We start from the raw sequence: 27737 nt of genomic DNA on the forward strand, positions 1-27737 counted from the left end.
AGTCAGCCACCCAGGCTGTCTTTTAATGCTAGTACTCTGTTTAGAACGTTCTAGTGGAAAGCAATTCTCAAAGACCATGAGAAATGTGTTTTCGGCACTATAAACATCCTGCCACTCTTGTTCCTTAGCGAGGTTTAAAAAACTCTCTATTGCCATTGGATTAGCTTTCCCACATAGTTTGTAATTACATGTGACATTTGTTTGAGTACAAATGTCTTTTTGTGTTAAAATTTACGCATTATGGTCTCAAAGGCATTCACCCTTTTACTAACAGAATGCCCATCTAGTAATGAAATAAGGAGAAAAATATTATCTATGACTGTGCTACTGTTCCCCTGCACCCAAGCTGGAAAAAAACACCGTCTGCATCAGATCAAATGAGTTTAGGAGATCCACCAACGTCCTTTTTCTTGCACAATCATATAAAAAATAATATTGAAGTCGCCACATATAATAAATTTCTGGCACTTCCTATAAAGTGAACTAAGAACCCTCTCTAGCTTGAGCAGAAATTCTCTGACGTCAGAGTTAGGGGACCTATAAACAACAACAATTAGAAGTTTAGTTTTACTAAATTCAACTGCCCCTGCACAACATTCAAATATCTGTTCAGTGTAGTGCCGTGATACATCTATGGACTCAAACAGAATACTGTTTTTGACGTACATGGTCACTCCCCCACACTGGAAGGAATTCCTTGAAAAACAGCCAGCTAATCTGTATCCAGACAAAGGAAGCCTCTGAATTTTCAAATTATTTTAGTGGAGCTCCGATACACCAAAAATGATCTACAACAGTTCACTAACTTTATTGCCTGAACATGTGATTGATGATCTCGTTCAAAGCATGCCTCGTCGTTACTCGACCTGTATTGCTGCAAAAGGTGGTCAAAAGTTATGTTGAGCAAATGAACCAGTTGTTGGAATGCGTGTGCAAATCCCATAGGTTGGAACAAACGAGAAACATTTTCGTCTACTGTTATGCATGTTGCAGATCTTTACGTTCTGTATTCTTTATACTGTTTCACTTTACAGCCACCTGTTTATATTGTACTGTAGCAGAATATCCACAACCCTGCAACATTTCCATTTGTTGCTTTAATTTTAGACACCAGTCTGTTTTATTTATATGGAATATCGTTAATGTCAAGTGCTACAGGACATCGATTCACGATGGGAGAGTTATGAATTTTTGTGTAACATAAGACATATTTATATTAAGAAGTTTTTTGTACTCGTATCATCTAGGAAATGCTTGCCTGTATCAAATATAATACTCATAATAATCAGACGAGTACATATGTAACGCTTTCCATGTGACAGTCTGCTATTTTATTCATACCTGAAGCAGTTCAGGTACCTTTTTCAATACTTTCCTCTCATCATTTTCTAAACAATAATTGTCTGGTTAGTAATGAGAAATCACTTCAAATGTAAAGCCCTCGTTATAGGATAGATAAGTCACAATACTTCCTGTACAAATCGGGAAATTATCGGCAGGTCATCCAACGGACTGCGTTCTTTTTACATGTTTACCATATTTCTTCGTAGCAGTATCAATGGCAGTGATACTAGCAGCAAAAAATTACGCAAACTCTCAGTAGAACCTGGTTGCAATCCAATTACTCTCAGTGTTAAAAAAAAAACTCGCTTCCGAAATGTGTGAGTATTTAGTAGAGATAAAAGTAATACTTTATTATAGGACAAAGACATCACAGGTGCACCATGCACCATGAAGTTTTTGTGCTAACGAAGTATAGCGCTTTAGACGTGCTATTGAAAACATCGTCCGTCTAAGTTAATGTACAACTGACTTCTACGTGATAGTAATTGATTAACACGCTGAAAAAAATAGGTGTTTCACGAATAATTACTGTAAATTCAACCAAACAGGCAAGCACTTCTTCTTGTGCTTCTATCGATGAAACATACTTCGAACGCTCCCCAATCCCTCCATAACAAAAAACAAAACGCTATCTCCCCCCCCCCTTCCCCCTACACACAAAAATCATACGGCGTTAGCAAAATGATTAAAATAATATTCGTCACGTGGCAGTTTGAACACGGTGCCCAAAAATCAGTAACTTCGAAACTTTCTAGCTGGAAAACGATGCACATGTGACACTTCTGGGGGAACAATGGAATTTCTTACACCTGATATATGAGAGGGTGCAAATCGTCTGAATGTTCTACTAGAACATACTACTTCGCAAATAAATACTGGGTTTCTCTTTAAGATAAGATAATCGAAACTAACAAGCTATCAATAAATATTTTTAGGCAGGTAGGGATTTAAGAAGATGGGTCCTAGATAAACTTAAAGGACCCGAGTTTCAAGGAGAGCATTAGGGAACGATTGACAGGAATGGGGGAAAGAAATACAGTAGAAGGAGAATGGGTACCTTTGAGGGAGGAAATATTTAAGGCAGCAAAGGATCAAGTAGGTAAAAAGACGAGGGCTAGTAGAAATAGAATTCCTTGGGTAACAGAAGAAATATTGACTTTAATTGACGAAAGGAGAAAATATAAAAATGCAGTAAACGAAGCACACAAAAAGGAGTACAAACGTTTCAAAAATGAGATCGACAGGAAGTGCAAAATGGCTAAGCAGGGATGGCTGGAGGACAAATGTAACAATGTAGAGGCATATCTCACTAGGGGTAAAATAGATACTGCCTACAGGAAGATTAAAGAGACCTTTGGTGAAAAGAGAACCACTTGTATGAATATCAAGAGCTCAAATGGGAACCCAGTTCTAAGCAAAGAAGGGAAAGCAGAATGGTGGAAAGAGTATGTAGAGGATCTATACAAGGGCAATGTACTTGAGGACAGTATTATGGAAATGCAAGATGAAATGGGAGATACGATACTGCTTGAAGAGTTTGACAGAGCACTGAAAGATCTAAGTCGAACCAAGGCCCCAGGAGTACACAACATTCCATTAGAACCAATGACAGCCTTTGGGGAGCCAACACTGGCAATATTCTACTATATGGTGAGCAAGATGTATGAGACAGGCGAAATACCCTCAGACGTCAAGAAGAATATAATAATTCCAATCCCAAAGAAAGCAGGTGCTAACAGATATGAAAATTACCGAACAATCAGTTTAATAAGTCACGGATGCAAAATACTAACGCGAATTCTTTACAGACGAATGGAAAAACTGGTATAAGCCGACCTCGGGGAAGATCAGTTTGGATTCTATAGAAATGTTGGAATACGTGAGGCAATACTGACCTTACGCCTTATCTTAGAAGAAAGATTAAGGAAAGGCAAACTTACGTTACTAACATTTGTAGACTTAGAGAAAGCTTTTGACAATGTTGACTGGAATACTCCTTCAAAATCGAAAGGTGGCAGGGGTAAAATACAGGGAGCGAAAGGCTATTTACAATTTGTACAGAAACCAGATGGCAGTTACAAAGAGTTGAGGGACATGAAAGGGAAGCAGTGGTTGGGAAGGGAGTAAGACAGGGTTGTAGCCTCTCCCCGATGTTATTCAATCTGTATTTTGAGCAAGCTGTAAAGGAAACCAAAGCAAAGTTCGGAGCAGGAATTAAAATCCATGGATAAGAAATAAAAACTTTGATGTTCGCCGATGACATTGTAATTCTGTCAGAGACAGGAAAAGACCTGGAAGAGAAGTTGAACGGAATGGACAGGGTCTTGAAAGGAGGATATAAGATGAACATCAACAAAAGCAAAACGAGGATAATGGAACGTAGTCACTTTAAATCAGGTGATGCTGAGGGAGTTAGATTAGGAAATGAGACACTTCAAGTAGTAAAGCAGTTTTGCTATATGGGGAGCAAAATAAGTGATGATGGTCGAAGTAGAGAGGATATAAAATGTAGACTGGCAATGACAAGGAAAGGTTTCTGAAGAAGAGAAATTTGTTATCATCGATTATAGATTTAAGTGTCAGGAAGTCGTTTCTGAAAATATTTGAATGGAGTATAGCCATGTATGGAAGTGAAACATGGACAATAAATAGTTTGGACAAGAAGAGAATAGAAGCTGTCGAAATGTGGTGCTACATAAGAATGCTTAAGATTAGATGGGTAGATAACATAAGTAATGAGGAGGTATTGAATAGAATTGGGGAGAAGAGAAATTTGTGCCACAGCTTGACTAGAAGAAGGATGCAGGTTGCAGTAGGTACTGGGAAATGAAGCAGCTTGCACACGATAGAGTAGCATGGAGAGCTGCATCAAACCAGTCTCTGAAGACCACAACAACAACAACAGGCAGCCTTCCTATTATTGTGTTTTGTAGTATTTTCGTCTGACTAAAATCATTAAATTGTCTGTTATTCTAGTCTATTACTTTCGTGATAGCTGAATACTACAAAACTGCATAAAAGTTAGCATACAAGCTACTACAAACCACAATATGCTTAGGCAAAGCAATGAAGCAAAAATATCCTTATAGCTTCATATTATAAAAGCGTCAAAATAGTAGAGAAACTATGTGGTACGTTTTATGTGCTACGCATCTACTATGTCGAACCCCAAAATAATCTATTAAGCTTACTCATGTGTGTCCGAAACAATATATGGAAGAGTTATGTCAAGTTTTTTCACATGTCCTTTACTCACAGTAACCTCTTGGCAGCTGCTGGTTTTAACTGCTCCTCATTTTTGACTATGACAGATTTTTGCTACTGATGGCGAATAATGTTGCATAATGTCTAGTGTACCGTTTGTAAAGCTCTCGTTGTGTTAGCAAATTCTGTCATATTCTAGCAACGAAATGCATAGTGTTCTCTTTGTAAAGCTCTCGTTGTGTTAACAAATTCTGTCATATACTAGCAACGAAATACATAATGCATAGAATACTGAAAATGAAGGTCGACTTGAGTGTTCGATACCACCTGTCAGCTTTGAGCCGTAACGTAGTGCTCTTGTCGTGGGAGACGTCTTTCGTTAATGGGTTTACGTTCCTAATCAGTCTAACCATGGAATCAGATATTATGCATTTTATTTGGCTGTTCTAATAACGAACAGAAACGCTGAATTCAAATACTTGAACTTGGAATTATTTACGTTTCTATGACAACCGGTAATGTTACAGGTCGCCATTATGAAATCATAGTATGTTACGTCTTGGGACTTGTGACATCATTGATTAAAGCTGACGGGTGATGCTGACAACTCTGGTTTAAACGCAGATGTCACGTGGTATAACCTTACCGAAAAAAAAATAAAAATGGAACGTCAATACAATAAACTATTTTAATTTTCCTTAAAAAGGCATTTAGCAATATAGACAATGCAATATACGCGTTTTCGCATTGAAGTGCCTAAATTTTGAGAATCTTAACTCGTAAATACTATTATTGTTTATGAACTATCCCTGTCGGGATCTGTCATTGAGCTGTACTGCTGTAATAACTGCTTGTAATAATACTCCAAAATTGCTGACTTTATCTTTCTAGTTGTCTTGTTAACTTCATTTTTATTTTAACATTTATGTATATATTTGACATTGTGTAAACTGTTGGGACAACGTGAATTGTTACATTCTTCTCAAAAACCAGTTTCGCGAAGACCACATGTAAATCTTTTTGTTGATTATTGATTTCGACAGATCTGCACTGTCAAAACGAATCTGAAAGTTTAACAAACAAGCATTCCAGTCAATGCAGATAATACATATATGATTTCATGTAAACACTGTATACGTCCTTGAAAGATTAGGACATACGTTGTGATGTAGTTCATGATCTATACAAGCTTGTATGCCACATAATGATGTTGCGTGGTTTTACAACAAATGGCAAACATAAAATACCACAAATAAATAACACAGATCATGTTGTACTGATGTCCTAGCCCACTCTTTCAATTGGTTCTACATTGGAGATTGAGCTAGTACGTTATTTGCACAGATTAGTGCGTATAAAGTTCTTTACATTGTGGTAGTCGACAACTGTCATGTACTCATATAAATTTCAAACTATTTGTGCAACAAACTCCAATCTCATTAAAATTCCTTTTGATGTAATTAGATGAGAAAATTACAAATTTATGAGAAATAATATTTCGGGAATATACAGTGTCATTTCTAAAAGTAAATTTACAATAGAATTAATGTTGAGATTATTAATCTACACACAGTACATTCATCACTACAATTGGCAGAAATAGATCACTATGGTAACTGGATGCAAAACACTATAGGGGCAAGGCATTGGATCATACTTTTTTTTTGAATCTCTATATAAAGAGGCAATGTCCTGATTGACTGACTGACTGAATGACTCATCATTGCTCAGTCTAAACCGGTAAGGATGGAAACTTGACATTTGGAGTAGATGTGGGTCTTGTACTATAGGCATCGTTTAAGAAGGGATTTTTAGAAAATACAACTCTAAGGGGTGAAATAGGGAAGAAGGTTTATTTGTGAACAATGTTGCTATTAAGGTAATTTTGAAGCTAGATCTCCGAAAATTGGTATTTGGTCTCTCAGTCAAAAATAAAGAAATATGAGTTTTGGCATTCTTGGAAACTTAAGCTCTTGGCGGTGAAATAGTGAGTGAAAGCTCTTTTTGAAAATGTTATTAAAGAACTACTTAAGTATTAAATACTTAAAAAAAATTTTAAAGCTACATCTCTGACAACTGATATTTGACTTTTTGGTTATTAAAAAAAATATGTGTTTCAGTCTTCTTGGAAATTGAAGCCCTAAGAGAGCGAAGTAGGTGTGAGATTTTTTTAAGAAAATAATTTGTTTTCTAAGCATTTTTAAAGCTAAATGTATGAAAATTTGAATTTGGCTTCTCAATTAGACATAAAAAGATATGTACTTCACTGTTTTTTCAACCCCTCTTGTGGGTGATATGGGGGCGAGAATTTTTATGGAAATATTTCACTGTACAAACATTTTTGAAGCTAAATCTATGAAAATCTGTATTTGGCTTCCCTGCTAGGAATAAAACATACGAATGCCACTGTATTTGGAAATTTAACCCCTAAGGGGCTGAATTCATTGACTCGTTGACTCAGCCAGCCCAAATCGCTAAGGATCGAAGCATGAAGTCTGGAGGGGGTGTGACCTTATGCTGTAGGCATCGTTTAAGAAGGGATTGTCCGATATTCCACTCTTAAGGGTGTGAAATAGGCGATGAAAGGCTTTCTGAAAATCTATCGCTATTAAGGGAATTTTGAAGCCAGAACTACAGAAACTGGTATTTGGTTTCTCAGTCAGACAATAAAATAATATGATTCAGGATTTTTGAAAATTCAACCTCAAAGGGGTTAAAATAGTGGGTGAAAGTTGTATTGAAAATAAATAATTAGTAAAGAACTAATAAAGGATTTTAAAGGCTACATTTATAACAATTAGTATTTGACTTCTCAGTTAGAAATAAAAAATACGTATTTCAGTGATTCTGGATGAAGTGCAATATAGTAGTAAACTTAAAAGAAAATGTTTTGTTACACTAAAAATTTTAAAGCTAAATTTATGAAAATTGGGATTTCACTTCTCAGTTAGATATGAATAAATATTTGATAGGGGATGAAAGTTGCCATCGAAATATCTCCATAAGAATTCAAAAGGCATGATTAACAAAAACCTTGGGCCCCAGCTTTTGGAATCGCCTTTTAGTCAGAAGTGCATGTTGAAAAGACCGTGGAAGTTATTTAACTTCCAAAGCAAAGAAGGTGTTCAATTTGTGAATAACTTAAAAATTCGATTAAATAAAAACCAAAGAATATCTGCAGGCCATACAGTCTACACGTGTGAAGCACTGGACGTTGAGCTAGTACAAGGTATTGCGGAGCTCGAGGCATAATGTGATGTGATGCCTGCTGTCTGCTCAAAATTACCTCGATAACCAAAATCAGTGATATATTTGTACGATATGGCAATGACCATGACCCTTATTACGTAATCCTTCTCTGACAGACTGTTAGGTTTACATAAAATTGATCATTACGCCACATAAAATAAAATACAGAAAAACATATGTGCAAATATGCCATGCTCCAGGTACATATATGAGCAAGATCGTTTAAGAAATATTGGTAAAGTGAGAAGCCGCGCGGGATTAGCCGAGCGGTCTTGGGCGCAGAGGTTGTGGACTGTGCGGCTGGTCCCGGTGGAGGTTCGAGTCCTCCCTCGGGTATGGGTGTGTGTGTTTGTCCTTAGGATAATTTAGGTTAAGTATTGTGTAAGCTTAGGGACTGATGACCTTAGCAGTTAAGTCCCATAAAACTTCACACACATTATATTATAAAGTCAGAATAATGCAGTTCACAAGCCATCAGGCTCACATAACAGTATCACAATACATTCGTGTATAGTACAAGCTCCCATTCTGTAAAAGACTAGCAAATTGTTATAGAGTTCAAAGCAGACGAATGACTCAATGCTTGAGGTTTCCATCTGTTATAGTATTCGAGACTTAGTTAATAACAGGATCAACAGTAGATTCTCAAAGTAGTTAGGCATGAAATAGTACTGAAGTACAAATATTCCTTAAAATTATATAAATAAACTAACAAGATCCTATATGCAAAGGATGCAGTGTTTACATAACAGCATATCCACTCACATCAGAGTCCAAACGTGCTGTAGCAACGAATCATTACTTTATAATACATAACATATAATAAAATACTTTGTAATACATAACATATAATAAATCTGAAAAGACCCTATATGTAGATGTTATAGTGATCGAGGTCAACATACGATCATGTGTACCCATGAAGATGTCAGTAAGGTTAGAATGATGTGGTGCATAAGTTACGAGGCTTACAAAATACAATTTTTTGGATAGTAGTTGCTCACTCACGAAAAGATTCTCATGCATTGTGGAGCTTGCAGAGTTCATGCTTTATATCTCTTATAGCGTTCAAGTTTTAGTTTAAGTAGGCATAAGGTACATCCAGAAATCAGATGCGCTTCCAAAACATGAATGTAAAGATTATATGTAAAGGATGTGGTGCTCAATGTTTATGCTTTTTATGGTGCTCGAGATTTAGTTCAGAGTAGGCCCAAATGTAGATACATCACAGCAGACTGACGTGTTAAGCAAAGAATTAAAAAACTTACAGCATAATTACATTATTATTATTATTATAATTTAGTAACACATCAGAGGTTAAGTGAAGAGGAAATATTGAAATTAACTGTACATCTATAGTTGTCACTTGCCTACAACAATTTCAAATTTAGTAGTAAAATCTATCATCAAAATAAAGGGTTAGTCATGGTCCATGGCTGACAGTTTCATAAATAATTTAGAAAATAAATTCTTTTTGCTGCACAAGAAATGCACTGATAAAACAGTAATTTTAAATGATATAGCGATAGCATAACTGTTATTATAAATGAAAACATTGGTGATGTTCGGAACTAATGTACCAAATTAAACAACATACAGAACAAAACAATTTTTTTTTAGAAATCGAAAAAGATGACAGCGTTAATTACCTAGATCTAGCTATAAAAAAATACAAAGTGTATATTCAGAATTTACAAAAAACTAACAAAATTAGATAAGGCTATTAAGTCGTCTTCTTGTCATCTGATACAGTACAAAATGGCATATTTTAATCATATATTACATCAGTCAATAAAAATGACACTAGAAAAGAAAGTGACAGAACAGTAATTAACTACACTGAGGTACATTACATTGCCTTAGCAAATGGCTACACTCACAACTTAGTCAATAATCTGTATACTAAACTTAAAATTAACGAATAAAACTAAAAATAAAAATATAGAGGGAAATATTCAGAATACAAAAGTAAAATATATTCCCATGACATACAGAGATGAAGTGTCAGACAATCTTGAGCTTGAATTTGATGTGGTCCTAATGTTTAACACAAATAATAGGGTAAAGTAAAAACTAAGGCACAAACTGAGTAAGAGGTCATTAAATATAACAAGACACCTATATACTGGTGGAATTGTGAATATAAGGACTTTAACATAGTTGAGACAGGTAGATTGTATTTCATATGGGTTAAAGAACATAAGCAATACATAACAAAATAACTTTTGGTGATCACTTTAGAAGCAGGAAATGTAAGATTACAGATATACAGCATAATATGAAAATATTGAATGGTGTGCCCAAAGAAAAGAAATTAAGAAGTCCTGAAAACTTACAGATATATAGTCACCACAAAGAAATCCCAGGAGGTTTGCTCAATGATCAATTAGATTCAAACCGAAAGAATTTTCTTGCTATCTTCTAGGATATTTTATAACTGCACACACTACTGTGTAAGACAACAAGGTTATCAGGTATTGTCCATACAACATTGTATGTTACACATACATATACTTCCAGTTACTTCACAATGTATATTAAAAAGCAATGACTTAGAATGTGATATTAGAATAGTCACGTAAACTATATCTCAGGTCGTGCACCATACCATTCTGACTTTACCAATACATTCTGCATTAGAGATGCTCTTAGGTAGACCTTGGGCACCACATCTTTTGCATATAGAATCCTTTCGTTTTATACATGTATTAGGGAAATTATTATGTAAGCAATATATTAATTCAGTTTATTACCATACCAGATCTGATCTCAATATGAATTTTGTCTCTCTTCATAAATAAAACTTGAATACTTCAATGTATATAAACCCCAAAATCTGTATTACGCTTAAACACTTTTTTTGCATTAAGTGAACATGTTCTATAACTGAATGCATTGATTGTCTTTTTGTAAACTGGTGATGTGTGCATTGCATCTTTCTGATCTTGTCAATATCTTTGTAGTTGGGGAGGATCTTATGTAGACCTTGACCAACATGTCATTTAAACATAGATCATTATATTATTATTTTATTCTATATGATATGTATAAACATTATTTTGATCAATTACTGTATTGTGTGTGACTTCTTGATATGGGAGGACATACTCTTATGTAGATCTCAAGCACTTCATCTTTGAAGTTTAGTATATTTTGTATATTCTTTAGAAATACTCTAATTTAATATTACATCACATCTGACTTCTTTATTTTTGTACCAGTTTTTAAATAAACCTCGATTACTCTAAGAAAGATAAACCTCAAGCACTGAATCATACTTTAATTTTTAGTTTTACAACATTTGTGTCAATTGAAAAACAGCATGTACTATACACTAATGGATTATTGTTACTGTCATGTAGGCCTAGCGGCCCATACACCGAATTATTCTGCCTTTGTTGAGATTCCACACATGTACGAGTTATGTTAATGTTATATGTTGTTATCGTAATTACATTGTAATTTAATCGATTCTTTATGATAAAATGTCTGTCTATCGTGATGTATCTACTATAGAGTCTACTTTGAACTAAATCTCAAATACTGTAACAAACAAACATCAAGCAAATCATTAAAATATAATCTTATTATTAAGCAATATAGTAACCTGTTACCATACCACATCTGACTTACCACATGCCTACTTAAACTAAGACTTGAATATTATAACATATATAAAGCTCTATAATATATGTAAACCTCAAGCTCCACAATACATATCAATTTTTCATGCATAATTATGTACTACAGAAGAAATTATTATGATTGCCTTTTGTATGCCTTGCTCCTCATGCACCATATCATTCTGAACCTACCGCTATCTTTCTGGAAGCACATGTTCTATGTAGACCTCTACCACCATAAAATTTGCATATACAATCTTTCAAAATCTGTTATTTGTTGTTTGTGTTCCCATTATTCTGACATGCTCAGATGTAGGCCTTGAACACTGCATCATTTGCACATATGATTTTTTGTAGTTTATTTTGGTAGTGTGTGGTAGTATGTTTATTTTCATGTAAACCTAACAGTTTGTCATAGAATGATTGGTACTAAGAAGAGCTACATAGTACATTTATCTCAGTGATTTTGATTATGGATGTAATTTTGAGTAGGCAGCAGGCACCATATCACATTATACCACGAGCTCCACAATATCTTGTATTAAAAAAAAGTATGACTCTGGTCTATAGTGTTTAGAATACAGTTAATATGGTGGACTATTTCTGTCAAATACAAATGTACTGTGTGTAGATGAATAATTTTCTTGTAAATTTCTTGTAAATTTACATTGAAAAATGACACTGTATATTTTGAAAATATAATCTATCATAAATTTGTAATTTAAAAGTATTATGTAATACTGCCACAAGTAATTTTAACAAATTGGAGTGAAGAATGAATTTGTATTGTGGCACATGTAGTATGAAATTATGTGAGTACACATCAGTTGTCGACTGTTGCAATGTAAACAACACTCATCTGTGCAAATATTGTATTAGCTCAGTCGCCATTGTTGTGCCAACTATATAAGTGCCCTAGGACATCAGTAAAACACGATTTGCATTTTATATTTTTGGTATTTTATGTTTGTTTTGCTAATGTTCCTTGATACTTTTTATTGTAAAATCATGAACTATGTGGCTTGCAAGTCTGTAAAGATCATGAACTAGTGTTAATATGTTACAAGGTACGTTCTAGAGCTTCAGTAATGTATTTTGTGTTTACATGAAATCATATAAGTATCAGCCACCTTCACTTGGAATGCTTGTTTATTAAACTATCAGATCCGATGATTACAGCACAGATCTGTCAGAACCAGCAGTCAGTAAAAAAATTTATTAGCGATCTTGGCGAAGCTGGTTTTTAAGAACAATATAACTGTGACATCTAATATTTAAAACAACTGTTGTGTGCACACTACAGAATTAAGAATAAGAAACAATTGTAAACAGTAGTCTACTAATGTTTTGTGGCACCTAACATGGCGGCAACGTTCAGCGCCATATCGCCTTACTGTTATCTCCATGGTTTTGAACCTTATCTTAGGGTGCTATAAGGCAGCCACTAAACTGCGTGTGATACGCGGGCGTACAGCGCGCGGCAAGTGCGAGCGTTATTCTTTTTTATGTACTTGAAAAAACTCTCCACTTCAACTATGTGAAGGAAAGTCGTGTATGCTGAGAACAGGAATATTCATTGGAAAAGTAAAGGGTAGGTAGACCTGTCGCTGTGACAGATAACAACGCAGTAATAATATTAAAAACTAAAACCACACAGTCCAATAGTGACACTTTTTACATATGGAATAAGCGCATGCGTCAACGCCTTAGGCGATGAACGCGCTAACTTCTTTGACGTAACTTGACGATCAGCGATCTCCACCGTCGCCACAGTTTCATCGCATTTTCAGTCCGATGTGTACAATTCTTTAACTGACTGAAAGAGTAACTCTTGCACACCACCAAGGAGTCCAGGTTTACTCTGTTACTTTACGTTGTTTCTTCCGGTCGCATCTAGTTGGGATTAAACACATATTAATGAGTATTAACGAAATTTACATTACCGATAGCAGGAACGTATACAACAATAAGAATAGACGTAGTATATGCTCATTTATATATTCTGCACAGTTAATTTACATTCTATGTAAGCAATAATAGTTATTGAATTTCTGTTGGATTTGGCCTACAAAAAGCATTCAGGATGTACGGAAGATATATTGAAGTGGGGAATGCTTTTGCAGCATAGGCCAGATATACTCTCGTTCTGGATATATTAAGGCCGGTATTTGATATTAGTAAACTTCTCTTGGTCAGAAATGCCTTTTTTGCCACAGCGAGTCTGCTTTTGATGTCCTCCATGCTCCGTCCGTCATTGGTTATTTTACTACCTAGGTAGCAGAATTCCTTAACTTCATTGACTTCGTGACCATCAATCCTGATGTTACGTTTATCGCTCTTCTCATTTCTATTACTTCTCATTACCTTCGTCTTTCTCCGATTTACTTTCAAACCATACTGTGTACTCATTAGACTGTTCATTCCGTTCAGCAGATCATTTAATTCTTATTCACTTTCACTCAGGATAGCAATGTCATCAGCGAATCGTATCATTGATATCCTTTCACCTTGTATTTTAATTCCACTCCTGAACCTTTCTTTTATTTCCATCATTGCTTCCTCGATGTACAGATTGAAGAGTAGGGGCGAAAAGGTACAGCCTTGTCTTACACCGTTCTTAATACGAGCACTTCGTTATTGATCGTCCACTCTTATTATTCCCTCTTGGTTGTTGTACATATTGTATATGACCCATCTCTCCCTATAGCTTACCCCTACTTTTTTCAGAATCTCGAACAGCTTGCACCATTTTATATCGTCGAACGCTTTTTCCAGATCGACAAATCCTACGAACGTGTCTTGATTTTTCTTTAGCCTTCCTTCCATTATTAGCCGTAACGTCAGAATTGCCTCTCTCGTGCCTTTACTTTTCCTAAATCCAAACTGATCGTCACCTAGCGCATTCTCAATTTTCTTTTCCATTCTTCTGTATATTATTGTTGTAAGCAGCTTCGATGCATGAGCTGTTAAGCTGATTGTGCGATAATTCTCGCACTTGTCAGCTCTTGCCGTCTTCGGAATTGTGTGGATGATGCTTTTGCGAAAGTCAGATGGTATGTCGCCAGACCCATATATTCTACACACCAACGTGAATAGTCATTTTGTTGCCACTTCCTCTAATGATTTTAGAAATTCTGATGGAATGCTATCTATCCCTTCTGCCTTATTTGACCGTAAGTCCTCCAAAGCTCTTTCAAATTCCGATTCTAATACTGGATCCCCTATCTCTTCTAAATCGACTCCTGTTCCTTCTTCTATCACATCAGACAAATCTTCACCCTCATAGAGGTTTTCAATGTATTCTTTCCACCTATCTGCTCTCTCCTCTGGATTTAACAGTGGAATTCCCGTTGCACTCTTAATGTTACCACCGTTGCTTTTAATGTCACCAAAGGTTGTTTTGACTTTCCTGTATGCTGAGTCTGTCCTTCCGACAATCATATCTTTTTCGATGTCTTCATATTTTTCCTGCAGCCATTTCGTCGTAGCTTCCCTGCACTTCCTATTTATTTCATTCGTCAGCGACTTGTATTTCTGTATTCATGATTTTCCCGGAACATGTTTGTACTTCCTCCTTTCATCAATCAACTGAAGTATTTCTTCTGTTATCCATGGTTTGGTTTCTTCGCAGCTACCTTCTTCGTACCTATATTTTCCTTCCCAACTTCTGTGATGGCCCTTTTTAGAGATGTCCATTCCTCTGTGACTTCACCTTTCATCAGAATAACTAAAGACCGCATGTTGCCCGCGCATCGCGTCTACATAGTAGTGCCATATAAAGTTGTAAAAATTAAAACATGTTTTTTTTTACTAGATGTTGGGCGTCACCACTACACTTGTTCCGGAAGAAAGACGGTACGCGGCATCCTTGCTTGGATTACTCGATATTAAATGCCAGGACCTCGCAGACAAATATCCTAGTCCACACATTCAAAAATTCACATATGCTTTAGCTGCGGCAACTCAGTCCTTGATTGACTCAAAGCTTAAAGCTGATTATTTTAGCAGCTATGAATGTTCCCAAGATAGCAGTGATCACGATCTTCGGTTTTTTCAGTCCTTGGACATGCCCTTTGGACTTAAAAACGCGGCTGAGACCTGACAATGGCTGATCGACAACATGTTTCACACATTGCCGTTTTCTGAATATCTCGACCACATTTTGGTATTATCTTTTGAAGCACAATCACATGTCAGGCGGTGGCCAAGGTACGGAAAGGTTACAAGATTACGATACAACACTGAACGAAGACAAATGCTAACAGAAAGAACTGAAGTGACGTTTCTCGGTTGTAGATTGTCATAGAATGGAATTTCACTGTTGCTGGAAAAGTTGGACAGTTGCAACGTCTGAAGAACTACCGACAACTTGGATGACTGTTAGGGATGGTGAATTTTTGGCACCGCCATATACCACCAAGAGCATCCTATTCAACCACCTCTTACGAACGCTCTTGCTAGCCACTGCACTGAAGGGAAGTCTTTACTGAAGTGGACTTCAGAGGTTAACACGGTCTTTCGCGCTTTGCAGAACAGTGTTGAGCAAGCAGTGTTACTCGCCCACCTGGTACCAGCTGCACCATCAGGTGTGATGTTCGAATTCAATTGGGACCGCGCTACAACAAAAAGTGGAAGACTGTTTGCAGCCATTAGTTTTTTTCCGGACAAGCTACTACCACAACAAACGAACTGGAGCACCTATGATGGAGAATTGTTGGCAATATTTGAAAGATGAAGCGCTTTCATCCTCATGTCGACGCTCGTCCACTGAGAATTTTATGGACCACAAGTCAACTGTGCCCGCATTCCAGAATGCAAACTATAAGTGCTTAACTCTACAGGTACATCGAGTCTGTTGCCAGTTCACGACGGATGTTCGACATATTAGAGGCGCTGAAAACATATTGGCCGACTTCCTCTCCCGCGCGTCTGGAGCGGTTGCGAACCTGTTGTACGATGACTTCGCCAAGGCACAAATGGCAGACCATTAGCTGCAAGACCTACCGAGGGATCAGTCTTCGAATGTGCCGTTCCGGCAGGTCGAGGTACCAGGTTGTGGTGTTACGTGTTGGTGGAGCGTCCTTTTTCAGTCCGGAAGCATGTGGCTGCTACGGTCGCAGTTACGAATCCTGCCTCGGTCATGGATGTGTGTGACGTCCTTAGGGTAGATAGGTTTAAGTAGTTCTAAGTGTAGGGGACTGATGATCTCAGATGTTAAGTCCCATAATGCTTAGAGCCATTTGAACTATTTTTTGGAGCGTCCTTTGCCAAGGTCCGCGGCCCTACATCGCTGCACAATTTCGCAAGATAGTGTCCGAAAGCGTGCACAGCTTAGTGCATGCAGGCGCGAAGAGCACTGTCAAAATTATAATGGAACGTTTCGTGTGGCCATCGGTTGGCAAGCTGAGTGCACTTTGTCCTTGTTTCCGGTCTCGTAAAGTGACACACGGCAGGGAGAGCGGTGTGCTGACCACATGCCGCCCCCCCTCCCCTCCCCGCCACGGCTTCCATATCCGCGTGTGGGCTGAGGATGACACGGCGGCTGGTCGGTACCATTGGGCCTTCGTGGCCTGTTCGGGAGGAGTTTAGTTTTTACTCCACGAATAGCGATAATGTAGTAAGCAATAAATCTATTACTTTATTTTTGGGGGGGGGGGGGATCGGGGCGGGGGGATGGGGGGGATGGGGGTGGGGGGGGGGAAGACCAGTTAGAAGAAGTTTTGAAAAGCTTTGAAATTATGTGTGATATTTGTTGGAACTCGATAAGTAATCTTGTCCTCAAATACTGGATCAACGTAGTCTGACTAGTTCGCCCGCCCTGATTTAAACTACCTCAGGAGGTATACTTAGTTTCTAACTGTGATACTTCACTTATTGTGTTAAAATTTTAACGTAAAATTGTACCTCTTACAGCGGAGGTTATGGCGGCAAACTTTTCAGTTCGGTCAATGATTGTATGAAATACCGAAGATAAAATGTTGCCCCTGAAAGCCGTTAGATGGGCAACTTGCAACTGTGACCTGGTGAAGCTGTTGGCCGTTTAATACGAGTCATAGAGGTTCCGATTACGCAGAACGAGTGAAATTGCTTGCTGGAGCTACAGTTCGGACGACCGGCAGTGTACTTTGTTCCTGAGGAGAGGTTACCGCTGCGCAGCCCGGCCAGCCTGTGATGGAGCTGATGCGTCTGCTGCTGCGCCTGATGCACTGGAGCGGCGCCCTGCGACACCCTTCCCCTGCCGCAGGCTGCTACCCGCTCTACTCGGCCGCCCTGCTCGCCCTCACCGCCTGCTTCGTCGCCACACAGGTAACACGACGGGACGTGTGAATGTCCTCAGCAGCAAAAACTAGAGACGCTAGTGATTTTATTAATTTTGTTTAATCTTCGCAAGTACCACTCATTATTTCAGAAGCTAAAATAGAACAAATAATTCGCATTTTCGTGGACAATAAAAAATGCATTACTAACTATTTTTTCCTGGTACTTAATCTGTAACCGGCCGCTGTGACCGAGCGGTTCTATGTGCTTCAGTCCGGAACCGTGCTGCTGCTATGGTCGCAGGTTCGAATCATGCCTGGGGCACTGATGTGTGTGCTGTCCTTCGGTTTGTTTAAGTAGTTCTACATCTAGGGGACTGATGACCTCAGATGTTAAGTCCCATAGTGTTTACAGCCATGTGAACCATTTGAACGTAATCTGTTCCGTTATTGTTCACTTATTTTGGAGCATTTAAACACTAGAGGGCGCTAATGGATCCACCCTCATCATACACAAGTCAACAACCACTGTCTACTAGATTCCTTGAGTGTAGGGCAAGACATCAGCAAGCAGTTTCGCGATTCACTGTTACGTCTGCGAATCCACACTGCCGTGATCACTTGCACCAAAGCAATGTGAATTCTCAAGAAACCTGAAGATTGTGATGCTGGACGTCGGGATGTGAACCGACGTTGTAACTATTCCAAAGGTATTCGATGTGTTCGGGTTGGTATTCTGGGCAGGCCAGTCTACTTCAGGAATGTAATTGTTCACAAACAATTATCTTACAGATTTTGATTTGTGGCAGGTTGCGTTGTCATGCTGATACAAACAATGACAGCATCCGAACTGTTCCTCTACTGCGCATTTAGCGCTTTCTTAATAGACCTCGATAAACACCGCTATACCTTAACACCACCTCCTCTGTACCGCACTGTTGGCACTATACACGATGACAAGTGACGTTCTCCAGGCATTCGACAAAAGCAAAACTCCTCCATCGGATTGCCATATGGTATAGCATTATTCATCAATCCAAATCAATCGTTTCGACTCATCCAGTGTCAAGTCGCGTCGCTCTTTACACCAGCTCAAGTGTCGCTTAGTATTGGCTAGAAAAATGTGTGGCTTATGAGATGCTGCTCCACCATTCTATCCATTGTTTAACTTCCTACGCATACTAACAGCTGACTGATGCTAGCATTTTCGAACTCGCGAGTGATTTCTTCCGCTAATTTCGTGCGATTTTTTATTGCCATCATCTGCAATGCGGGGCGATCCCGACCTGTTAGCTCATAAGATCTGTCTTGGTTCAGCTGTGATTGTACCTTCGCGTTTCCGCTTCACATCATCAACAGTCGATCTCGGCAGCTTTAGAAGGGTCCAAATGTCGCTGATGGATTTATTGCTCAGATGATATCGTTATGTAGTCCACGTTCTGAGTCACTGAGCTCTCCTGCCCGACCCATTCTGATGATGATGAAGCTTGGTTTGTGGGGCGCTCAACTCCGCGGTTATCAGCACCCGCACAAATTCCCAACTCGCCACATTCACGAATGACGATGAAATGATGAACACAAACACCCAGTCATCTCGGGGCAGGTGAAAATCCCTGACCCCGACCGAAATCTAACCCAGGACCCCGTGCTCCGGAAGCCCCACCCATTCTCCTGCTACTGCTTCTCATGTAGTGGTCACCTGCGCATTACATAGGGGTGTCCCTATACTTCGGATCACATAATATACATTCCTAATAACCCTCTCAAATCAGAATGAGAAGTCCATGCTAATGAGTAAAGTATTCTACTAAAAGCATATTCATGCAAGGCACAGGTCAGTTGTGCCTGCTTTGATCTCTCATTGTGGTGACCTACAGAGAGAATTGTTAGCACATTTTCACTTAGTATTATCTTAGCACTATCATATGGGATAGGCTTCTGTGTAACGTACGAGTGTCACTGCGAAACAAATACCTCACATTTAATTTCGTGGACAATAACAGAGAACAACAGAGTAAGATTTCACTCGCACAAGGTCGTTTTTCTGCATACTCACTACCATCCATTACGCAGTCTTGCGAAGGATGAACCAACTGAGGATAGCAACAGTCTTGCCACTTTGACGACACCATCTGAGTATAGAGAGTGTTGGGACATAGGTCATATTTCATAGACACAGAGTAATGGGATTCTGAAAGTGATAATGTGGACTGTGTGGCGAATGTGGGAGGAAAGTCCATCCAAGTATGGCAATGAGTTCCACAGTCACGAAACTGTTGAGGGACCTGGAGTCATCACGTTGCAAGAGCAGTTCGTATTCTTCTCTGGCCTGACCTTTAAAATTCAGGCTTGCAGCCTAGTCTGTGTCGTGTTGTAGCATTCTGAAAGGACAGTTGCTTTTGGCTCCAAGACACCCAAAAGAACCATATCCGGCCTGTCCGAGAAGACAGTGCAAATCACTTTGCCTGCACATGGCTGTACCTTGAATTACTTCTTTGTTGGAGAAATCGCATGTCGCCATTCTGTGGAATGTCGTTTGGATTTCTGCTAGTAATGGTAACACCACGTAATGGTGTTCAGTCTTATATTGGTGCAACAAGTCCCGACAAAATTAGATTTGGTTGGTCTCTTCTGAGCATGTTACATACGCCTTGGAATAAACAAAGTTCCGTAAGATATTGTCTTCTATTACAGCCGACTATCAGCTGCACATAGAATTTCTCTGTCGTAATCCGCCGATCATAACGGATGAGTTGATTTGGATGCTATTCTTGATGAAGGATGGGTAGGGCGACAGGGGTGTGGCCTATCATGCACACCCACTTTGCCACTACTGAATCGCAGTAGGCATCGCCTCAGATTATTCACGTCTACTGTATCGTCTCCTTACACCTTTCGATGGATTTCAATTTGCTCAGTTTGTTTAACAGTCAGGAATTCAATCACACATCACTGTTTCATACGTACGCCATTTCGGAACGCTCCCTGCTTTCGTTGTCGGTCGCAGGACAACGAAATCAACAGTATATAAGAGGGACGATCTGTACTACTATCTCTCTCGGACACTGAAAATCAACACAAAAAATAAGAGACATTAGTTTCGGAAAGAACTTTGTAGCCAGGGCACTCGAAAGGACAGACGTAATCGTAGGGCAATGAAATTTTGTAAGGACATCCGGAAGAGAAATAACAAACAGACCGTTAAAAGAAAGATAATTTAGTTTCCACATGAGATGATAACATTTGTTTATTACGTACTATGTTTACGTCCCTGGTTACAAACGTTGCTCAATGTGACGACCATCTGCATCCACGACGGTCTGGGATCGCACTGGAGATACCATTTCAGAGCTGTTCTCAGCACTTTTCGAACGGCGGACTATAAAATGTTAAGCCGTCGTTACGCAGCTCGTGCAGTGCCTAAGGATAGCACACTGAATACTGCATTCGCAGCCGTGGCTACAGGAATTTCTTTAGCAATTTGTGACGCAATTGGCGGTCGTCCTATCCCAGGAGCAATTCCCAAATCGCCAGTTAATTCGAACTTTCCAATCGTATCCTTCAATCCCCGTGAAGAAAGAGAACGTCTCCGTATTCCTCTAATGCGTCGACACTCGCTGAGAGCGGTAGCGCTACTGCTATTGTTTTGATATAACATTTTTACGAGCAATGCGCGCTCACCTTCTACAGACCCGTATTAACTGCATGCAACGGTAGTGCATAAAGATGCTCGTGTTTCACTCTTACGTCGCCATACCAGTATCGGCGCCTAATGGCAAGTCATGACACTGACATTACTAACAACGCAAATCCCGCAGCGCACAATCAGGACATCATTCCCTTGAAGTTGAGTGCCCTCATGGAAAATACTTTTCCTCCTACACTGGCTCAAGTATGTAGTTTCATTACAACCGCCGTCTGTTTGTGCTAGAGAAGCGTATACTAAAAATATTATGTAAAGTAGGTAACGAAATATCCTGCAGAAGCATCTTCCCAGACTTGTGTGTCATTGCTTACAGAGTATTCAGCTGTGACTACCTACGGGTTTTATGCAGCCCATAATACCTTCAGATGCCACAAGTAAGATCTTCGTATTCTCACACTCGCTATGGGCAAACTGTTAGTCCTGGAGAAAAAATGAACAGGACCTTTATGTAATGTAGTTAAATAATGTCGTGGTATAAGTTTTTGCTAGATGCTATAGTTATCGAATTATCCAAGAAAAAGGTACAAAAGTGTCCTTCAAAAGCGTTTGTCTTGACTAATTCTAAAACCGTGGTCTCCAGCAAAAACATATCCCAGTACAAAATTTAACGAGATTAAATTTCCTACTAAAAGGTTCTGTAAATTTTTTCTGTAGGACTAATATTTTGCGCGTAGGAAATGAGAGAATAAGAAAATCTCTTGTGTGGTTTTTGAAGGCATTGCAGGTTACATAAAACCCAGTGATAGAGGCACATTAGCCCTGCAAATCGCAAGTGGTATTTGTGATTAATAATAGTAAGACTGAATTTAGGATGAACTGTGTAATTCATAAGCATAATTACAGTAATTTGTATATTGACCATGTGTCCCTACGTAATGCTCAGAATTAAATTTTATACTTTGCCAGAAGACATATGTCAGGAAATCCCCAGCCAAAACAAAGCAAAAGATTATCTTATGGTTTACTGGTTCTAGAATTTATCAGAATATGTTGTCTCAGCAATGCAAATTCTACTTCAAATAATGTTGATTTTAAGCAAGTCGTTAACTTTAGCAATATACGAGAAGCAAGTTGTGTTCTGTGTGATCCAGCCGAATAGTTCCTTATCGAATCCACCACGAAGATTAACGATGAGGATCGGTGTACTGACCAGCCTGGGATGTGTTTTTAGGTGGTTTTCCACATCTGACTAGGTGAATACTGAGCTGGTACACGACGACCCGCCACAATTTACGATTGGCAAACACTTCGAAAACGTTCTTACAGTTTCACACCGGGTAACACTAGGTGCAGACAAATGATACCCAACAACTCCTTCCTAGGAGAGTTGGGTTGCCGACAAAAAGGACATCTGGGCGCCCTCCACCAATTCTTAACTATCGCTTTTGCCTGGAAGACCACATGTATCCTCTACAGTCCGCCTCCAGTCATTTCTGTTCCTGACTTTTGTGGTCCATTCTCCTTTTCCCAGACCCATCGCTTAGGTATCGCTGTCAATATCACAGTTCTATCATGTCCGTAGCCTCCCCTTTCTGCGTTCCACGAATTCTGAGAATGCTACTCGTGGTAGCTCTTCCCTCTTCCATCCTAATTAGCCCACATCAATCTTCTTTTCTCATCCTACCCACAATATCAGCCTGTGAGTATAGGTCTGAGAGCCCTTTTAATATCTTCCCTTTCTGTGACACGTGTCCCTTTTGGGATCAAGTACCTTCCATAATGTCTTTCTCTCAAAAGACTTCGGAGGGTACTAGTAATTCGATTTTAAAACTTCTCAATAATGCTCTACTGCATAGTACGTCCCGTAAGCCATAATATGATCTATTTACCGCGGCGGTCCTTGCCTTAATATCAATTTCCATTGTATTCTGCACGCTAAAAACGCTTCCCTAATTTTTAAATATGTCTACTCCTTTAAAAGTGAATAGGTCAGTTATTCATGGGGTTTAATCATTGGGTGCCCTGCTCAAGACCATGTACTGAGGTTTCTTCTCGTTGGTTTGTAACCCTGATTTCCTTACAATATTTCTGTAAGAACTTGTCATGAGCTTTAAGTTCTCCTTACTACCACGTGATAGCACATCATCGTCTGGGTATTCAAGCGGATTTATTGTGATATTATCCAGTTTGCTTTAATTTTTAGTGTTCTCTGTCTTCCGTTTCTAAAATTAAATAAAAAATTGAGCTAATGCGTCTCCTTGTCTAAGACCATTTCTGATCTCAAAATTCTCTGGAATTCCTGCAGTGATCTTCATCCTGCAATCCTTCAGTGCAGAGTCACAACACGATCGAACTCTGTCAGCGAAACGCTGCGAGTCATCAGAATAATGGACATAGGCACTAGGTTAGTAGCGTGTGGATAAGTTGAGAATTTGGGCCTGGCGGGAGGCCGTCTATGATAGTCTGTGCAGGTGCTATGATGTCTGTGTCCGGGTTGCATCGTGGTCAGGGCGTCCGCTTGGTGAGCTGGGGTCCAGGGTTCAAATCTCTGTCTGGCACAAATTTTCAACTTTCCTCATTCATATAAATCAGTGTCCACTACGCATCAAAATGTCATTCATTGCTTTTTGTCTTGATGCCTGAAAATTGTTAGATTGTTTTAGACGATGTTAGAAAATATATTGCAGAAACCTACTCCTTCGGAGTTAAAGATGCCGTCATCTCAGGTTTAAAGTGCAGTTTTGTCCAGAAAGGAATTCACGATTGTTCGATAAGGAGTGGCAAAGGTGAACATTCGAAGGTCGAAGATTACAACACAAGTCGATAATTTCTCTTACATTGCAACAAAAAGTTTTCTCGGTTGTTGGTCCCGTGCGACCAACTGTATCAACCAGAACTTTGCGTTCCTTTTGCTGCAGTGGGTCCCAACCCACCACCGTTTCACAAACTCAACCAAAGGATTGAGTTGGAAACTACTTCATTAACAAAATTTTATGTATAATTATGACAGTGATGAATTATATATCCTACCAACAAGCTACTAATGGGCCCATTCCACTACTACAAACAAACTCAATCCGGAAGCTAATCCAAATTGAGTTAACCCTACTCCTTACACCCCAAAATAGCCTATAAAATCATCCAGTGGGACACAGCATCGCTCAAGGCAAACAAGGATAGCTTTAGACATATTCTGCTCGAAACTCGACGTTTGTGCCATCACAGAAACATGGTTAAAACCGAGCGAATCATTATCGCTCCCTGGCTTCTCTGACATTAGAGGAGATAAAAATGATGCAATAGCGGTGCAGCATTGTTGGTAAAACATGAAATCCACATTTCCCTTGTCAAAACTGCCACTCAGCACGGACGGCTGTGGTGGCCGAGCGGTTCTAGGCGCTACAATCTGGAACTGCGCTACCGCTACGGTCGCAGGCTCGAATCCTGCCTCGGGCATGGATGTGTGTGATGTCCTTTGGTTAGTAAGGTTTAAGTAGTTCTAAGTTCTAGGGGACTGATGACCTTAGAAGTTAAGTCCCATAGTGCTCAGAGCCATTTGAACCATGCCACTCAGCACGACTCATTGCAAGTGGTAGGTATCCGTCTGCGGATTGACACATTTCTCTAACAACAGCTAACAACAGTCATTGCCTACCTCAGAAATCCCTTTCTGCTACTAGATGACTTTAACGGCCAACATGCAGTGTGGGGCTGCAGATATGCCAACGCAAATGGCAAAAATACTAGTGGGCTTACTATTTTCGAAAAACCTTAAAGTACTAAATGTTGGCTTAGGAATAGTCCAACCAAATGCAGCCCCAATGGCAGTGGACTTGAGCATAAAATCCCTTGTACTGTCTACCGGAACAACATGGTGAATGATACCGGATACTTTAGATTAGGATCACTTACCAATTCAAATTATAATAAACGCACAACCTAGGGAGACTGTGAGATATGCGAACAGAGAGAGATGGGACGCAACCAAAAGCAGTCGGAAGCTATATGAAACACTACTGAAAGACAACTGTAATCAATCATCGAAACTGGGAATCCCGAAAGAGACTCTGAGGTTCTTATATTCCTTATCAATGAAATTGCGGAATTCTCAATACCTCAAGAAAGACATAAGCGGACTACTCACAGGCCACCACCCAGTTGGTGGGATTCAATTTGTGACGCAGACATCAAGTAACGGTGGGAGTGATCTACAAAACACAGAAATCTATGTAATGGTACAAACTTTCCTTAAGAAAGCACAAGCTGCAGCCAAGACAATATTCAAGCACAAAAAAAGAAAATCGTGGCACACTTTCTGTATTGCAGTCTGCAAGAAAACTCCGTTAACTTGGCTGTGGAATGTAATACGGAACATTAAAACAGGGCCGACAATGGATATGCACACACGTAATGGACAAGCAAGACGAGGCGGAATCTGAAGAGGACAACAGTGGCATAACACAACCCTTTTCGCTGCGAGAGCTCCAAGGTGGTGCACTTGGCCTGAACTAGAAAGGTGTTTCAAAAAGGACTGTACAACTTTTAAAATTCATATAAATTTATTGAAAGAAGATATAGAGCTGGCTTAGTATTATTTTGTAGGGAAACACATCAAGGTTTTTTGCTTTAGATTAAACATGATTGATGTTGGTTATCCTGCACACATTCCATTGAAAGTCAATTTCTTCCCATACTCGCTGTAGCATTGCACATGTTACGGACTCAGTGGTTGCGTGTATTCTTGCTCTAAGTTCAGGTAGAGACGCTGGTAAAGGAGGTACAAACACGATATCCTCGATGAACCCCATTAAATAAGATCGAGTGGCGTCAGGTCTGGGTAACGTGGGAGCCACGCAATTGGCGCATCACGCCAATCCATTGACCTGAAAAGCGGTCACTGAGAAAATCCCCGACGTCAGCCAGGTAGTGGGGTGGTGCACCATCCTGCAAGAAGTAAACGTTTCAGTCTTGGTCATCCTCATCTATCTGTGGCATCAAAAATTGTTGTAACACATCCAGGTACGCTCAATGGCGTCTTCAGATGTGCTTGGACGACCTGATGATTTCCCTGTTCCTACAAAACATTTATGCCACTCATAAATTGTAGGTCTACTAGGAGGATCTTTAGCGTACTTGGTACGGAAATTACGCTGAACTGTTGTCGCCGACTTCAATTCTTCAAACCAAAACACAGAGCTATCATGCTCGGGTCCAGTGAAGTCAGCCATCTTGAACGCAACTGCCACTAGCGCTCCTTACGGTGCGATTCGGCGCTAGCGAACTACGCGAAGCAAAACTTGATGATGATGATGATGATGATGATGTTTGGTTTGTGGAGCACTCAACTGAACGATCATCAGCGCCCATACAAAGTCCCAATTTTTTACTCAGTCCAATCTAGCCCAGCCCCCGGGCAGAGAAAATCCCCAACCCGGCCGGTAATCCAACCCAGGACCCCGTGATTCAGAGGCAGCAAAGCTAGCCACCAGACCACGAGTTGCGGACACAAAACGCTATTATCTGTCTACAAATTGATACTACAATCACCTCTGTAGGTACCGTGAATTAATTTATATGAATTTTCAAGTTGTAATGTTCTTTTTGAAACAACCTGTATTGACCACCCATTGCTTCGACTCATCTCACACAAAGGAAACTGCTGCCGCTCAAAATTTACAGTGGCATACGGACAGAAAAGATCCAAACCGAGTCGCAACAAAAATGCCGTACAAAGAAGATGTGGTAAACCTGATTCTTATCGGCCTGTCACTTTACTACTCTGTTCGGCACTTAGAATGGTGGAGTGAAAACAAAAAACACCGCAAAAACGACTTGGATTTCGAAAAGGAAAAGGAACCAGTGAAATCCTTTTACGATTAGTTACTGACATACAGCTAAATTTCCCTCGGAATAATTATATGATAGGTGCGTTTATAGACTTGATCAAAGCATACGACAACGTTGTCTTATCAGTCTTAGAGAAGAAGTAAAGAAACTCTTGATTCCAAAATTACTAGTTCATAACTCTGTAAGGTTTCTGAGCAACAGGGAGACAATCATTTTGCAACACAGAACTACACTGGGACCCAGAGAAAATAGCAGAGAATTCCCACCGGGATCAGTCTTGGATTCCTTAGTGTTCCGTGTCTATACTGCAGACCATCACCCCCTCTTCGACAGTGATATTCAAATATTACAATACGCAGACGACGCATGCATATATTCCGAAGCCTGTTCTCAACAGTTCTGTCATCTGAAAATAACACCGCGCTCATATGCCTGCATGAGTGATGTACAGAAAGTGGCTTCAAAATCTCTGACAGCAAGTCCATTATTATGATCTTTGTTCGCAATCTGATTCCACTTTCCCAAACAATGCAACTGTGACAACATACTTTTCCATTTGCGAAAATT

General features: G+C 39.4%; 1 protein-coding gene across 1 annotated transcript in view; it reads left to right on the forward strand.

Moving 5' to 3' along the window:
- Positions 1-27737, forward strand: part of LOC126282305 (odorant receptor Or2-like) — a 211952-nt gene that overhangs the window by 36807 nt on the left and 147408 nt on the right. Inside the window, exon 2 of the mRNA XM_049981960.1 lies at positions 17577-17726. Within this exon, the coding sequence (XP_049837917.1) occupies positions 17577-17726 (150 nt within the window). The remainder of the gene's footprint in view (positions 1-17576; positions 17727-27737) is intronic.

Source organism: Schistocerca gregaria, chromosome 7, assembly GCF_023897955.1.
Source record: "Schistocerca gregaria isolate iqSchGreg1 chromosome 7, iqSchGreg1.2, whole genome shotgun sequence".
Lineage (NCBI taxonomy): Eukaryota > Metazoa > Arthropoda > Insecta > Orthoptera > Acrididae > Schistocerca > Schistocerca gregaria.